Genomic DNA, 18,258 nt, shown 5'->3' on the forward strand with positions numbered 1-18,258 from the left:
CCATGATATACAATGGTGTTATAAAATGGTGTATATAAAAATGGCAAAATCAAGGTTTGCTTTTTGGATTATTATTTATTTTCAAGCCATGGGTGGTTGAATCCATGAATACAGAATCCATGGATACAGGGGGCAGACTGTATATGTTTTCTGTAAGATGGGGCAAAGGTAGGATATTCACTTTAATAAATAAGGTTGCATCCATTTTACCATATTCCAGTGAAGGCATGGCTTCTGTCAGCAGAACAGAAAGACTTGGTTCACCCTTCACCTCACAATCCTTGTATGCCCTCCAAATCTTCCCTAGTGGGTTTGGACCTTCTGGAGATGTCTTCAAGGAAAACAAGGGGAGGGGAAAGTCCCACTGCACAGGTGGATTTCACCCAATGTTTTTATGTGATACTGTTGTAAAGTGACTATGTTGTATAAATACTGTACATTCAATGATTTATGCATGGATGAATGAGTGGTAAATAAGTGTATCACACTAAGAAGGTATGTCTACGAGGGCAAAAATTGGAGCCAAAGGGACTTTCCCTTTCTACTGATCCACTGAGTTATGTGACTGACTCATCTCTGCTCACTCTATAAAATCAGATAAGTCCAGACGATACGTCCAGATCATCTGAGGGGACCAGCTCTGACCACTGTTAGGTGAGTCAATGCCCCTGGTTTGGGAGAATAAACAGGAAATGAAAAAGTAAAAGCAAATTACATTGCATAGCTAGCTGGAGTTTGTCATAATATTTTTGGTTGCAAACCACTTTGAGGGAGCAGATATAATATAAAAATGAAAAGTGGCACAAAATATTGTTAACTAAATAAATAATAAATGACTTGGGGATGTATGAGCCGAAATAGCAGGGATCCTGTTTCAGATGTCAGCTGGGTGAAGGAACAGATGGATATGCAGATATTTTCGGAAGGGTGTGATTCAGAAAGTTTAAAGGCTTGTTCTTGGACTCATTAATGGATAAATTTAAAAGGGGTATGTATATATACATGAGCATTTGTTGTCTCATTTTCGTATACATGTATGTATTCAAGTCCCATGAATTTTGTAGGGTTTTCTTAGAGAAAGAATATTCAGAGGCAATTTTGCCAGTTTCTTCTTCTGAAATATAGCCTACAGCACCTGGTATTTATTGTTTGTCTCCAATGACTGACCCCGCTTAGCTGCCGACATCAGATGGGATCATGTGTCTTTAGGGCAGTGGTTTTTAACCTGTGGTCCACGGACCCCTGGGGGACTGTGATGTCTCTGTAGCCCAAGGGAGGCCTGCTTGCCCTCCTTACTTATTTCTCAGCCTGCTTGCCTTTCTTGCCTCTTTCTCCCCTATCGGGGGTGCACATGGAAACACAGAGGCAATGGAGGGAAGAAGCCTGTGAGGGTGGCCTGGACAAGTGGTGGTGAGAGAAGCCCCCTTCCTCTCTTCTCTGCCAGGCACTGCCACCACTGCCATGTTCTCCAGGGGGCTCGCGTGCCCTCCTTGTTTCTTTCTCCTGCATCTGGAGCGCATGTGGAGCAAAAGGCAACCCCAGCCATCCAAGTCAAGGTATATAGTAAGTACAATATTTGATGTACTTTAGGGTTTTAAATCTTGAATTAAGTCTTGAGAGTCTGCAGCAATATTTGAAGGGGGTCCCTAGTAAAGAAAATCACTGCTTCAGGGTATTGCCACACAATAAATGCAAGAGCTATAATTACTAGATGTCGCTTCCAATTTTGTTTCTTTTGAAGCAAAGTAATGTTTGGCTTGGAGAGCTGGCATGGCATAGTGGTTCGAGTGCTGGACTAGGACACTGGGAGACCAACCTCCCAGCTCAGCCCACTGGGCAACCTTGGACAAACCACATGCTCTCAGTCTGGGGGGGCGGGAAGCAATGGCAAACTTCCTCTGAACAAAGCTTGCCATGACCTTAGGGTTGCAATAAGTCAGCAATGACTTGAAGGCACACAACAACAAGTTTTGCCTTGACTGCCTTACGTTGAACAGAGGAAGGAATTTTGCACTGTGAAGCAACTACAAGGATGCTACCAAACAATGGATAATGAAATAATTAAACAGATGATCCTGTGCATTGCCACTACCACCCCTCATCTCTCTATGATGAACTGCTCTGGGCCATATTGTGTTGGAGGGGATCATGTCATCTCTACAGCAGACCATATAACTGTTTGAGTACCATCAATGCTTGTAGCTCTATGTTCTTTTTGGAGAAGGGTGCAGCAGCCAAAGACATGCATGTGAAAAACAGAAGAACAATGACATATAGAATGCCAAGACTTAGCCATGTTAGCCTAATATATAATGACATGTAGACTTGCACACTGCGCTCTCCTGATAAAACTGTTAATAGTTTTAGCATTATTAGCAATATTGTCCTCACAACACAGCTTTCAAAGTCTCTGGATGGTGATGTAATGGGACAAGTTGCCAGATTGATGGAGCACGGAGTGGCAATGATGACTGGGGAATTCTGGGGGTCATTGTTCATAAAGGTAGTTTGTCTAAGGTTTTGTTCTCTTGCATCTTGAACGTGAGCTTCATTTGCATAAATCAGAAAAGAAACTTTATAAGGCACAGAGATGAGCAGGTTAACCCCTGATTCCTGCAGAAAAAGCCACAGTTAAAGGTACACAGTTGGTGGGGCTTGTTTTAAAAAGGAAGTGTGATGATTCCCTAATTTCCAGTAGTCAAAGACATTTTTATTCAAACAGTCTTTTAATATATAATTATGTCAGGGCGGCATTTATATGGGGTTTGTGCTATAGATGGGTTTTTTTTTAAACTTCTGCATGTTTTTAATGTCATTTTATATTGTTTTAGTTAATTATTTTAAAAAATATATTGTAAAATATTTTAAACAATTTTATCTGTGAACCACCCTGGGTCCCTTTCTGGGAGAAAGGTGGCATAGAAATGAAATGCATGCATACATACATAACCAGAATGACCAGATGTCCATAACCGCAGAGGAGGTCAAGGCACTGCAAAATGTAAGCCATTGAAGAAAAATGTAGACATTACAAAATAAAAGTTAAAACACTAATATAAATATAAATGCCTGCTTCCTAGTCATGTTCAAATGAAAGACAATTTGGAATTCCTCCTGGACAGAATGCTGAAGGCTGAAATGTAGGGCTTGTCAAGGAAAATAAGGACCTCTGGTCACCCTGTTCATAACCCTAAGGAAATGGGAAAGAGGATGAGAGGGAAGTAGCCATATTTCTTGGAGCAAAAAACAGTTGAAAGTGCCATGGCATCCAAAAGACTAACAAATTATGATAGGATAATGACCACTGTTATTGGATGACTGGACGGCCCGGAAAGCAGGGCCAGTTCTCCCATTAGCCAGAGTGAGGAGGCTGTCTCAGACAATTGCTTTTAGGTGTAAATGCAAGGGCAACAAATGGCTATTTGTTTAAAATTCTATTCTTGTGCTCCAGAGGTGAGGAGAAGTCTTTGTGGGATCTCCTGTGTTATGTGCTAAAACAACATTCTTTAAGTATCGTGTACATTGATTTGAGTAGGTGGCCCCATTTGCTGCTCTGTTTCGGGCATCAAAATGTCCTGCTTTTCTGAGCAGTCAACACAGAGAACCCTTCATTTGGACAAAATGGTTGACTTTGGCATCTAGAAGAGTAGATATTCTCTCTCATAGCCTAGCAACAGACACACAGAGAGCTGTGGGGGGAAAAGAGAAACAGAGACAGCACATGCTGTGGGGTTTATGGAAAGCCTTTTTTAAAAGTGTGAAAAATCAAAGATGGTGAGACACTCCTTTGCTAGGAACTGCCACTCCTCTCTGTGGGTTGGATTAGAAGATTGATTGAATCTATTTTGCAAACAGTATGCCACATATTTCCAGCAACTATGCAAATGTTGCCCCCGAGTGATACTTATAATTAGCAATTTAGCTGAAATGTCAGGAGGAATAAAGTTTTATCAGCTGTAGAAAATTAATTGGAGATGTCCTGGCAAATGAAAGTGCCATTACCTGTGTGTGAACCCAAACAGTTCTTTCCTGCTTCCAAGGAGCACCTGCCAGACTAGAAGGGTTTGGTGCTAGAGGGCAGCACCCAAGGGTAGGGTAGGTAGAAAAGCACTGCAACCTTAGTTCATAAACAAGAGAGAGCAAGCCTGAGCAAAAAGGCACCTCACTCACATTCATCTATCTGGGCTTCTGTTATTTTCAGAACAGAAAGTGCGTGTGTGGGGTGGGGGCTTGTTCAACATACTTCCATAATGATACATGCCACAGGCATCCTGTAAATCCACTTTCAGAAGATAATTAGAAAGTCTGATCTAGTCATATGCATTACATGCCTACACATGGTTTTATTTTTATCACCTTCAACCCTACAAGAGTAAACCAAACACGTCAAGTTCTAGATAATTAAGCAATGTAATTCATCAGTGATTCTCTAAACTCTGGTCATCTGGTTCTTCGGGAGGTCAACTCCCAGCAGTCTTAGTGAATTCAGCCAATGTTCAAGCAATTCTGGGACCTGACATCCAAAACATCTGGAGGACCAAAGATTGACAACCACTGAACTAAATTATTCTGCCCCATCCATATAGAATGTTACACAAACCCATTCAAATAGACTGTCCCCATGGATGGCAAAGGTCAAACAAGTGTATTTTAGGGCTGGATCAGATCTTTCCTGTACTTAGAATCAGAGTTGGAAGAGACCCCAAGGTGCATCCAGTGCAGCCTTCTGCCATGCAGGAACACACAATCAAAGCACCCCTGACAGATGGCCATCCAGCCTCTGTTTAAAGAAGGAGACTCCACCACACTTCCAGTCACACTTGAAACAGTACACAAAATGACCCTCCAGTACCTTGACTACTACTTTGGAACCCAAATCAGGGGTTACTCAGAATCATAAATCACAAGATGAATCAGTCATTACTCAAACTCAAGAATGGTTGCGGCCTTCAGTCCAAAGTGCTTAAAAGAATCAGTAGTTCTAGAACTGGACTCAGCACAAGGGAGAACAAAGGGACCAGTTAGCTTGATTATGGGACAAAAGGAGACATTAGTGAGGTTCTTTGCTATTTAAAGGAGTAGAATTCAAAGGCACAGCAGTGTTAGAAGTTTATCGCACACATTATTTTGGCCCCATTCCCTCCCTCAGCATTCAGTGCTGAGGCACATCAAATTTTCTGGTCGGAAGTCTTCCAGCCGACCAAAATGACATGCCTCAGCACTAAATGGGGACGGCTTGGTGCTGGGGTACAGAACGGGGCCATTTTGAGAATGATTTGCTGTGCGATAAAATCCGTTTTTTTTTCGGTTGCACACATCCCCGAGCATCCCCTTCCCATTCCCATAATGGGGAAAATAATGTGTGCAATAAGCTTCTTAGCCTGCAATATCAGTATGCAAAGGGATATTGTAGTTAGCACCTTTGAGATTAACTGAATATAAAAGATATTCAGATAAGATGTAAGAGAATGTAGAAAGTATTGTAAAAAATTCATTGTATGAACTTTAACTTCAATAAAAATTAATTTTAGGAGGGAAAAGAGATTAACTGGGAGGGAAAAAGTTGCAGCCTAAGCTTTCATGGACTTAGTCTACTTCCATGCATCTGAGGAAACAGACTGAGGAAGTAGTCTGTGAAAGTTTAGTTAAAGGAGACTTGACTATGTCTAGCTGACTGAGTATTGCCAAAGCTATGTGTCTGGGAGGGTGTTTGCTTTTTGTAATGCTCTAACAAACTGATCTGTCTTGAAGCAGGGAAATTTCTAGATTGGTCCATATTTTCCTGTCTGCCTCTGGATTGACCAATGGAAAAAAAAATACCCAAATGGTTTATTTGACAGAGATGGTGATTTGGTAGTCGGGTAGGCATAGGGGTAACACTTTATCATTGAAACAGAAATTAAAATATGAATAATCGATAGATCCCACTAAACCCTGCTTCTTGTTGTTGTTGTTGTTGTTGTGTGCCTTTAAGTCACTTCCAACTTATGGTGATTCTAAGGCAAACCTAACATAGGGTTTTCTTGGCAAGTTTCTTCAGAGAAGGTTTGCCATTGCCATCCTTTGAGAAACTGTAACTTGTCCAAGGTCACCCAGTGGGTTTCCATGGCTCAGCCAGGATTTGAACCCTGACCTCGCACTGTCCTAGTCCAACACCCAAACCATTGCACAACACTGGTTCTGCCAACATCTAGAGAATCTCTTGTTTAAGGATAACTCCAAGCCACTTATTCTTTCTAATAATGAAATAGATTCTTCAAAATGGATCATGATGCCAGGCTAACGATGATACAATATAAACTACAAACCACATCTATGATACTGTATGGATTATGAACCCAGATATTAAGATTCCATAAGACAAAACACTGTAGAATGCATGATCTGTGGTGATATGTGTCATGGCCAGCCAAGAACAGCTCTCGGAGGAGGAGGATGAAGAGGGGCCTTCTCCAGAGCAAGAGCTAATTGAGGCTACACCAGGTGCTCATCCTGCTCTGCCAGGTCCCAGCTGCGATCTCCCAGCCTCAGAGGAGGAGGCCCAACCAGGTCCTAGTGTTAGTGAGCTGCCTCCTGTGGTGCAACAGCCTAGTGGTGACTCTGGGGAGGAAGCTTGCCTGGAGGTGCCTACTTACAAACAGTGAAGGGCTGAAAGTGCTTGCAGGTGCAGGTCTAGGAGGATTGCAGACAGGCAATCAGCAAACCAGATGCAGGTGGCACAGGGGAGAGTTTCCCTTACTTAAGCTGTAGAAAGGCCTCAACTCAGTGCCAGAGTTTATTGCATGATCCCTTGGTGTGATTGCTGCCGGCACTGGCCCCTTGTATCTTGACTCCTTGTTGCTTTGACCTTGGACTGCTTTGACTACTCTGACTCCCGGTATCCTGACTTTGGCTTGGCTTTCGGACTGCTCTGACTTCTGGTATCCTGACTTCGGCTTGGCTTCTCGGACTGCTCTCACGCTTACTCCTTGGAAGGTCTGTGTTCTGCTTCCACTTGCTGGACTAAGCCATTCTTATTGGCATGTGTCTGTGTGTGCTGGCCGCAGTCCAGGACAATATGTAATTGTAAGAACCTATCCTGTTTCCATTTTCATCAGAGCTTCCCCATCCACTCACAAGAAGCACCTGTCACTAGTGCATACATTCAAGCATTTGTAAAGTTCTAGTGAAGGAGTTAGACAATTTAAGAGCAGACCAAAATCTGGTTCTTAAATAGATTTTCCTTTATTATTATCATTATCTCTGATTATGCCCATCAGCCTCTGCCAGTAGGCCTTGAACATTCCAAGGAGCATTCACACAACCAATGTCCCAGTTCAATCCATGTTCATTCTTCCTTCATGCATCTCTAGCATACATGTATGTGTACCTGTTTACATACACATAGTTGCACATACTGTGGAATAGGAGTTCCTTTCCTCTGTTTGATCTCTCAAATTATTGGTGCACCTAAGTAGCATAAAGACTAATTGGAGGATGGGTGAGTCTTTTCCACCCTAGAGGAAACCAGTGAGATTGAGAGGAAGCCAGTAAGATGTGTATGCTTGCACCCACCCACATCTCTGCAACAGCAGAGGATCACACTAAGGGACAGTGGTCCTCAGGCTGATGGGCCTGCTTTCTGGCATCATTACTTTTGTGGTTCTACTTACAATATATTATAATGAACTAACATTTAGTTGTGACACATGATGATTTTCCTTTTTTAACCATTTTGCTATTGGGGTGCTCTTTCTTTTGTATGTGTTGTGTACCTTCAAGCCCTTTCTGATTTATGGTGACCCTAAGGCAAACCTATCATGTGGTTTTCTTAGCAAAATTTATTTAAAGGAGATTTGCCATTGCCTTGCCCTGAGTCTGAGATCATGTAACTTGCCTAAAGTCACCCAGAGAGTTTTATGGCCAAGCTAGGAATCAAACCCTGGTCTCCAGAATTGTAGTCCAATACTCAAACCACCAAAATTATTCATTCACTCAAAGCTGACTGCTTTTTTCTTTCTTTTTCAGGGTTTATTTTACAACTTTATACTCAAAAAGAATGTTGGGAAAGATGGGATTTATATACCACTCCAGGTATCAAATCTGATATTCAGCAAATGTATTGAACAATATTTTTGTAAAAAAAATCAGACCCATATTTTAAAAAACATGTCAGACTCCTATATATATTTAAAGGGCATTCTGTTCTGGAGTTTATGTGTAGCTGGTATGAACCTTTTGGAGCTCTGTAGAAATGACTCTGTAGTTTAAAATAAAACAAACTCCAGCACGTACCTGTATGAATTCCCCCACCTACTTCTGACTGTATACCTGTCTTCCTTATAAGGAAAACAAGGAAGTAAGATAAAGAACAGTATTACATTCCATAACCATGCTAGCCACTCTGTTCACAGCTCGCTGTCCAGGTATACCTATCAAGGTGTACTTTTTTTTGTTTAATTGGCATTCATTCTGTTAACTTAGGAGGTTTCATCTAAAACGTTTGCGGGCTGAAACCCTAAAATGTTTATGGGAAGAATCTGGGACTTCTGAAAGTGTCAATACTGATCTCTTTACACTGGACATAATTTTTGATATGTTTTGCATGTGCAGCCACAACTGAAAACGAATGGGGATTGAATTGTTTTTCCTCCTTTTCCTATTTCTTCAAAGAAGTAAGAATGTACAAGGTAAGGCTCTCAGATGCTGAGTTATATTTTAAAAATAATGATGCTCTGCACTTAACTTCAATTTTTTAAATAAACATATACAGCTGCACCTTTCTACCTGATGGCCATGTGTGTGTTTATATCTGAGTGCAGATCGCTTTACTCCTGTGAATGTTTCTAGGATGAGTATAGAACAGAGACTTACAGACTTTTTACCTTTCTAAATAAATAGTATGAGAATTTCTGCCATATAGTTTTACTTGTGATACATTCTGCTTCTGTATCCAAGGATTCTTTACTGATGGATGAAGCATCCATGGCTTGGAAATGTTAAAAGAAGTATAAATTCCAAATGACAAACCTTGACTTTTCCATTTTATATAAGGGACATAATTTTATGATGCTATTGTATATAATAGGACTTGAACATCCACAGATTTTGGTATCCATGAGGGCCCTGTAACCAAACCCCAGCAGATACCAAGGGCCTACAGTATTTCAGTTACAGAATAAATACCCTGAAAGGGAGAAGGTTTTGTGCTTTATTTTGTTTTAATGCCCATAGCAGGGAGTTGACTACATGGTTTCATTGGAATGAATTAATCCATGGAACAAAGTTAATCATCAGTTCAAAGATTTCAGTAGATTCTTACTTTATCTCAATTAATGCTTTGGGGAAAGTTGGAAATTAATTTCTCTTAAAGGTATTGTTTAATAGTGATTGCTTATTTTCATGGCACTTTTTATCACTGTTTCCATATTCATAAACATTTTAATAAATGGATGAAACTGACTACACTGAATGGCACTCTTCTAGGAAGTCAGAACATTACCCAGAAGAACAACTTGTACCTGGAATAATTAAACCATGCACTAATCTAATCTATTGTATTTTCTTGATCTGAAATTCAGGAAATTGTGACCCAGGGAATGCAGGGAGCTGTGAAGACTGTTTGCTTTCCGGACCACACTGTGGATGGTGTTTTCAAGAGGTAAAAGGAATTCTCTCAAGCAACCTAAAGTAAGGCAAATACCTGAGGTCATTATGACAAGAGTCTGCCCATATTCTGAGCCTCTGCAATACAAATCCTGCTCTGAGGAATGCAATTTGGAGCCTGGATCAAAAGATTTATTTTAGTGCCTAAGGCACTGAGCACACCCGGTGCAATATTTCACATACACACACATCTTTGAATAGCTGGTAACCCAGCTTTACCCCAATCCATTTAACAAGCAAGTTGTTTAAATGCAACTCCGTTTTTTAAAAAAATGTTTGAGTTATGGTACGAAATGCTAGTGCTTGAAAAATGAATCTTGAAAGCCCATTTGGACTATGCTTTATAAAATTCAGTTATCACAGTGGCATCATGACTGTAATTGCCAGAAATAACTTATCTCTTCAGTTTATATCTCTTCAGTTTATAATTAAATTAATCGGTGTATCAACAAATCAACTTCACATGGAACTCAGAGCAATTAATAACATTTATTAATATCAATAAGCAAATAAAATCATATATATATATATATATATATATATATATATATATATATGAGAGCCAGTGTAGTGGTTTGAATGTTGGACTACAACTCTGGAGACCAGGGTTTGATTCCCAGCTAAGACATGAAACCCACTGGGTAGCTCACACTCTCTCAGCCTCAGGGTAAGGCAATGGTAAACCTCCTCTGAAGAAATCTTGCCATGAAAACCTCATAATAGGTTCACCATAGGGTCGCCATAAACTGGAAATGTCTTGAAGGCACACAGTAAACACATGCAAACACACAGACACACACACACAAAAAATACAATACAAATAGCCATAACCTCAACCAACAGAGAACTAAATGTAGCACTTGAGTATACACCAAAAACATTAACTGGTACAAAAATGACAATATATTTGCATTAATAAATCAATCATTAAAGTATTTTACAAAAGTATTCCTTCCCCTCCCTCCTGTATTTTGGGGAAAATACATTGTAAAAAGAACAGAGAGGTGGCTAAAGGACAGAAAGGAGATGGCAGGAAGGTAGGATGATATAAGCAAGTGTAAGGGACAAAGAACTAGCCGACATAAGCTGCTCAATATGAGAATGGTGTTCTAATGAAGAAGGATGGTCTTTTGGCAGGAATAGATTATGAAGGTGATTTATCATGCACTGGTGTGTGCTACACAGAGTGAAAAGAAATAAATCCAATGCCTAGAGTAATGATATCTACACACTGCAAAACTTATACATTATCTAGATATCCTTCCTAAGCCTGGCATTCTCCAGATGTGTTGGACTACAGTCCCCATCCTCCGTGGTTATTGCCCAACCAGAGCGTACGGGTAGGAAAGGCTGACCTACATCAAGCCTTTCTTTACTGGAGCCTGGCCTGTACAGTCTATGTGTTTTTTATTGTTTCTCTTCAGTCGAGAAAACTTAAAGATTTTGGCACAATCCAGGCAAGGCTAAGCATTTTTAAGACCCATTTTCTTTGATGACATATTTAAGAATAGATGTTAACTCCTAGGCACTAAATTAAAAGGGGGCTGAATGTAGACTGAGCACCTTTTTTTTAAAGTGAAAGCTGATTTTGTGAAGAATACAAATATTGTTCCTGATTCTGGGTTTTGCATGGAATTGTACATGCTCAGAATTGCAGAAAATTGGTACCTTTGCCTCTGACTGACAGTTTCTAAGTAACTGCATCAGTCATTGTTTTTGCAACATATATAGTAGTTAGAGAAAACAATCTGTGAAACTGTCGTATCTTCAGACGTTCCCAAGGCAGAAATTATGGTCTACTGTGAATGCTACATTGCTTGGATTTTCTTGGTAAATCCCCAGCCTTGACAGATTTTTCTATTCCTATTAACAGAACTCCAGTATTCATATTCAAAACATTTGTAATTGGATGGAAACCTGAGAAAGAACCAGAAACATACAGATACAGCAAATGTATGGGAGAAACCGATTCTCCATCAATTAATCTTAACACAGCCACTCAAGTAATTTCTATCAGATTTTTTTTTAAAAAGGCCATTGTAAAAATACATACGGTAAACAATATCTTTGAACATAACTTCTTATAAACATATTTAGCATTTCTTGTCTTTTCCCATACCACATGAGCATTATTTTATGATAATTTGGTACATGAACAAATTAGTCGTTCTTTGTGTATATATTTGTGTATACAAATAGGGACATAGTTCTGCGTATGGTACTGTAATTTTGTTAGTAGATATATAATCCTTCTGTCATCTCAGGTAGGCCACCTAGTTCAACATAATGTCAAAACAGGGCCAATGGCTGTGGAAAATAGATGGGGCTCAGTCCATTCAATAGGGCCAGCCCAAGACATTTTGCTGCCTGAAGCAAAATACTTCCATCTGATATACAAAAGCTGACTTGTCTGGCTTGTTAATTTTATGCAATTCTGAATAACTGTACTACAAATGAAGGCACCAGGCTAATTTAGGGAGTACACGAGCAGATGTGGTATGCTCCTCCAGCAGCTCAATCCAGCCTTATTATCCATTCAAGACAAATGTTTCATTCTGCCTAATGGCAGGTTTACTTGTCCAGCCCTGCCAGCTAAACACAGATGTACTGCCTGTGTGTAGCATTAGCACACACAGTCCAGTCCAATTGGTTTCAATCCCCATAGGGCCCCCCTCACAACAAGGTGGCCCACAGTTGATCTGCAATGCTGGGAATAGGAAGCCTGTCTTCACCTTTTACCTTCAAAACTCTGTTATTGCATGGAAGTTGTGATACAGATTTGACTCCTAGGGAAAACACTAATACTATTTTTCCCTTTATTAATTAATTTGTTTCCACACACTTATGTAATGCAGTGGAGATCATCAATGCTAGATCGCTGTGGCATGTTTAAATACTTAACAGCTGAGTGCATGATCAACATGAGACAGAAGAAAGAGCTTCATCCTATGCCAGCCTTCCCCATCCTGGCACATTCCAAAAGTGTTGGCCTACAATGTCCATCCTGCTGGTGGAAAGTGATGGTAGTTGGGACAATAATATGTTGGGACAATGAGAGTGCTTTGGTGCAGTCAAGATCTTATCTACAACACAAGCCTATGTCTGTTTACTCATAAGTAAATACCACTGTTTTCTACAGAGGACTGCAGCTTTAATCAGACTACAGAGAACTTCTCAAATCATTATCTTGAGACATTTCATAAATTGCAGATGGAGCATCCATGCCCTTAATCAACATCTTTTCCCCTCCCTGCCTGTCTGTGTGTGTAGATGTGTGTTTAATATGAAGCCTGAGGAAACATTTTGTCAACAATTTGTAAATTTAAATTGTTTAAATAAAGGCATTACGGTGGTTTTTGTTTTGTTTTGTTTGTTTTAGAGGAGGGGAGTTCTGGTCAGTAAAAGCTCTTGCAGTCTGTTGGCAAAAAATACTGAGTCTAAGTATCTCTAAAATATGGGTTTACATGGCAGTGCTGGTTTGTTTGTTTTTTAAGTCAGCATATTCACAGTGTTTTGACAGAGATAATCATACATTTCTCCAAGCTTTTAAAACAGTAGGTGATTTTGACATATACATACACACACACACACACACACACACACACACACACACACGGTCTGGTCTTTGGTATGAATACTTGAGTGCTAAATAAATCAACATCTCATTTTATCTGTCATGGAAAAGTTATATTTGGATTACAGCTCCCAGAATCTCCTAGGGGAATTCAAGTTGTAGTCCAAAAAAGAAAATGTTTGCAGGTGTGATAGCAAAATTATAGTTGTAGTGCCAAAAAAAGGTGGCTTTTCCAAGTCTGATGACCAAAATTTGGTTTCAGTGGAACTGACCATCCGGACTAATTCAAAAGTCAAAAAGTCCCAGATTTTGTTCCCATTCTGTTTTGGATATTCATACACAGAATATTTTCTGTCAGACTCAATACAAGCAGGGACTTTTTATACCAGTTCCTCAGCTCTGTTTATTTTAACCCAATATAAAATGCGAGCCAACAGGAACAAAATCTGGGACTTTTCGGAGTGTGACCAGACTGTTGGAAATGTCCAAGATTTTGGTTCATTTCTTTCTGATTTAATATTGGGGTAAAATAAACCAACCTGGGGAGCTAGTACAAAAACATATCTGATTGTACTGGGAGCTGACAGGAAGTATTATGGGATAAACAAACATTTATGGATCTCCAGAATAAAATTAGAAAGATCAAAATCAAAATCTGGGTCTTTCTGGTCTCCTTAATACATCTGGATGCACCTGAAATATGAGGGATATTCTTCTTGATTTAATTTATTTCTTTAGGAAAGCATAAGAAAGCTTTGCACATTAATAATATTAATGTGCATTATTTAAAACATGAAATGATGTTTCTAATTCAGAGGCAATTTTTTTTTTTTTTTTTTTTTTTGTTCATATAATTATCTTCGCTTGGTTAGTTCCTCAGTTATTCTGTGTAAAAAACAGCATATGCAATTATATATAATCAGTGGGTGAAATTCAAATTGTATTGACTTTATTAAAAAGCCGGTCTAAAGTACAGCAGCCACAGAGATTTACCTGAACAAGGTAACATCCTGAACAACAGTAGATGTGTGGGCTCAGAGAGGGAGTAAAAGTTCAGTCAAAAGTAAATGGAAGCTTAAAGCTACAAAGCATTATCTGCAGTATCTGATCTATCATAATCCCAGGGTTGTTTCCATATTAGCCCCAGGAAATCTCTCCTTTTCTTATTATTTAAAAAAATTATAACGAGCTATAAAATTAAAAAGGTAGAATACACTTTTAAAAGATGGAAAATATTCCTCCACAAGCATAGCATTAGAACAATCTCTGTGCAGATTTCTTTTTCCACTTGAAACAGATTTGCTTTTTTGTTGTTTACTGCCTTCAAGTCAACACCAGCCCATGGCAACCCTGTGAATGAGACATCTCCAAGACCCTCTGCCCTCCACTGCTCTGATAAGATGCTGTAGATTCAGGCCTGTGGCTTCCCTGATTGAATCTATCCATCTAGCGTGTGGTCTTCCTCTCTTTCTACTACCCTCTACCATTCCTAGCATTATTGTCTTTTCTAATGAGCCATGTCTTTTCATGATGTCGCCAATGTATGACAGGCTCAATTTGATCAGCTTGGCTTCTAGGGAGAGCTCAAGTTTGATCTGTTCAAGGACTCACTTGTTTGTCTTTTTGGCTATCCACAGTATCCTCAGCACCACATTTCAAATGAATTGATTTTCTTCTTGTCTAGTTTCTTCAGCTCTCACATCTGCACAGGGAGATGGGAAATATAATGGCTTGCACATTTCTAACTTTAGTGTTCAGCTGTATATCTTTACACTTTAGGATTTTGTCTAGTTTTTTTTTCATAGCTGCCCTTCCCATTCCTAGTCTTCTGATTTTTTTTATTTCCGTCTCCATTCTGTCCAATGTTTGATGCAAGGTAAGAACGTTCTGACTATTTTGATTTTCTCGTAGTCTAAGCTGAATTTATATAGTTCCTCCATGGCCTTTATTTTCATTATAATCCGCATAAGACTGCCTTTGCACTTTCTTCTTTCACTTTCCTTAATAATTGTTCCAAGTCTCCAATGTTTTCTGCTAGTAGTATGGTGTTTTTATCCATCGTATCATTGTAATGTGGTCCTTAGTGCCTTTTCATTTCCTGAACCCTGCTTGCACCTCTGGGATTCTCTCTGCGTATTTGAATGGAGTCTATGCTGCAGAATTTTTAGCATAATTTTGCCTGTATTGGAAATTAATGCTATGGTCTTATAGTTGCTACAGTCTTTTGTGTCTCCTTTTTTGTGGCTAGGGATGTATATTGATTGTTTCAATTAGACATCATTTTTTCCATATTTGTTAGAAATATTTCCACTAGAGATGATTTTGTCTGTGTGAACTGTAGCAGTTCACTTGGAATACCATCTGTTTCTGGTGATCTATTTTTTCCAGCTTCTCTTATTGCAGCTTCCACTTCACTTTTTAGCGTTTGCAGTTCATCTTCACATGGTTCTTCATTCCATTCATCATTCATTTTTTCATTTCTTTTATATAATTTTATATGTGTATTGCATCCAATGTCTTTGTATTTCTTTTTGACCTCATAGAGCACCCCGGCCCTTGGTTCTTGCCCTTGTAATAGTTCCGTTATCCTTTCACACTAACCATCATACAGTTGCATTCACGGGTCTGGTTTTGTTCCTTTGTTCCTTTTGTTTTTCTTCCCTTATTTTCTGTACTGCTTGGAATGTTTGTTACCCATTGTTTCCTCTCTTTCTTTCTTTCTTTCTGCATTCTTCCTTAATTATGTCCTTGGCTTCTCACCATAGTTCTGGTTCTTGGTTGATTATACTTAATAGCACAAACCTATTTCTTACATTAATGAAAAAGTTTACATCAGAACTATTCATTCTTGTGGTTGTCAAGAAAAGGCTTGTAAGATGGGATATGATAGGCCCTGTTAATAAAAATCCACACGGACATCCAATTTGGACATAACATTTTTAAAGTAATTTTTTTCACATAACTTCTTTTGTGTAATTCAAATAATTATGTGAAAGATGTGAAAAATGATATTTGGCCATTGACATTTTTAATCTCAAACATATTTTCAAATGATTTAAATTACAATTAGCCAACCACAAAAAAAGGATCCCCCCGCTCACAAAAATATAACGAATATGAGTTTTGCTGTGCTTTCTTTCAGTCTCATGAAAAATGGGATTTTTTTTTTCTAGTTTAGCCATATTCTATTTTTTGGTCATTCATATATATATATATATATATATATATATATATTAAACAGGGAAAGTAGGATGGGAAAATTATAGGAAAGGAAAAGGGGAAGCTTTACATTATATGGTCATGACTCAGACATAAATGTTAATATAAGCAGGTGATATGTCTCAAAAAAGGAGTGCATAAACCTCTGCAAAATTCACATTTGTGTATGAATAAAACTATAATATCTGACAATTGAATGATGGATGGTGAATGTTCGTTTCTCCAGCTTTCCATTATGAGCACGTCACAATTTTCCTTATCCATTGTAATATAGAAGCAATTATTTTGCATTTATTCCAATTGTATCCAGGGTCCTCAGTCCTCAAACAAAGGTGACAAATAGTTCAGACAACATATATCAATGTATTATTCTTGTTATATGCCTTCAGATCATTTACAACTTATAATGACTCTAAAGCAAACCTATCATGGGGTTTTCTTGACAAGATTTGTTCAAAGGGGGTTTGCCATTGCTTCCTCTGAGGCTGAGAGCATATGACTTGTGACTAGGGATGCCATATCCCGGTTGCCGCCGGGAAAATCCTGCTTTTGGGGCCCCCTCCCGGTCACGGCCCGGTTTGGCCCCCACCCATGCATTTGTCCTGGTCTGGGGCCCGCTCCTGCGGCCATTGCCGCTGCCGCTAATGTCTTGTTTTTTATTTATTTTTTCATTATTTTTATTATTAAATATATACACCCCTGTCTTGATTTTTTTCCTATTATTTTTATTATTAAATATATAAATATGGCCAGAAAGGGAAGTCCATTTCTGCCATCTGTCTAGGAATAATGCCAAAATGTCCTCCATTTTGATCATGCCTTAGAAACATGCATTTAGATTAACATTTTTAAAAAATCATCAAATTTTTTCGCATGTCCTCCACTTTTATAAAAACGTGTCCTACATTTGAAAATGTTGTCCTACATTTGTCCTGGTTTGGAGGTCCTGGCTTATGGCAACCCTACTTGTGACAGATCACCCAGTGGGTTTCCATGGCTATGTGAGGATAAGAATCTTATGTTCAAAACACACTGCAGAAATATTCCACTGTGAGACCACTTTAACTGCTCTGGCTCAGTGCTAGGGAATCCTGGGAATTGTAGTTTATTGTGGCACCAGAGCTCTCTGACAGAGAAGGCTAAATGTCTCACAGAACTACAGGTCCCAGAATTAACCTGGCATGAGCCAGGATAGTTTAAGCAGTCTCAAACTGGATAATTTCTGCAGAATCATATTCCAGCACTCAAACTACAATGCCAGACTGGCTCTCATTAATTTATTGTTAATCAGTAATTATATGGTTTTGATCAGTTATCTTGTAGGACATTTTATATAAGAAAGTAAAGTTTCCTATTATGTTTTAAAACTAAGATCATGTTATCATATAGGGCTGAAGCAGAGGATCTGGAAAGAGAGATCTCCGGCCATGATCACTCTGGAACCACTGCAAGTGAATGGCTTGCTGCCGAAGTGCTGCTGCAGTCCCAAACAGGCTGCTCACAGGAGTGGATTAAGCCCGCTCCTTTTGCCGGTAGCTTCTAGCTGTTTTAGGCAGCCTCGGAGCAGCTTCTGGTAGCTTTGGGGGTGCATGTCATCTAAACGCCATGCCCCTGAAACGACCAGACCAGACGCCACTCCTTTTGGCCCATCTGTTTTGGCCCATAGACCACATTTCAAAAGCACCACCAAAGAGGAAATTGTTACTTCAGAAGATTTTTCTTGAAGCCTAAACTTTACTTGAAGCTCAACATCATCAGATTTTTTCCTTTCGATCTTTTTTTTTTTTTTTTTTTGTAAAAATAAATACTGTATGCCAGTT

At 39.1% G+C, this 18,258-nt stretch overlaps 1 protein-coding gene across 1 annotated transcript in view; it reads left to right on the plus strand.

The window, feature by feature from the left end:
- Nucleotides 1-8,033: 8,033 nt before the first annotated feature.
- ITGB6 (integrin subunit beta 6) overlaps nucleotides 8,034-18,258 on the plus strand; it is a 53,324-nt gene continuing 43,099 nt past the window's right edge. Inside the window, exons 1-3 of the mRNA XM_089523311.1 lie at nucleotides 8,034-8,073; nucleotides 8,593-8,669; nucleotides 9,561-9,640. Coding sequence (XP_089379437.1) covers nucleotides 8,609-8,669; nucleotides 9,561-9,640 — 141 coding nt within the window. The 5' untranslated portion in view covers nucleotides 8,034-8,073; nucleotides 8,593-8,608. The remainder of the gene's footprint in view (nucleotides 8,074-8,592; nucleotides 8,670-9,560; nucleotides 9,641-18,258) is intronic.

Source organism: Sceloporus occidentalis, unplaced genomic scaffold (assembly GCF_023333645.1).
Source record: "Sceloporus occidentalis isolate IW3139 unplaced genomic scaffold, rSceOcc1.0.p SCAF_4, whole genome shotgun sequence".
In the NCBI taxonomy this organism is placed as follows: domain Eukaryota; kingdom Metazoa; phylum Chordata; class Lepidosauria; order Squamata; family Phrynosomatidae; genus Sceloporus; species Sceloporus occidentalis.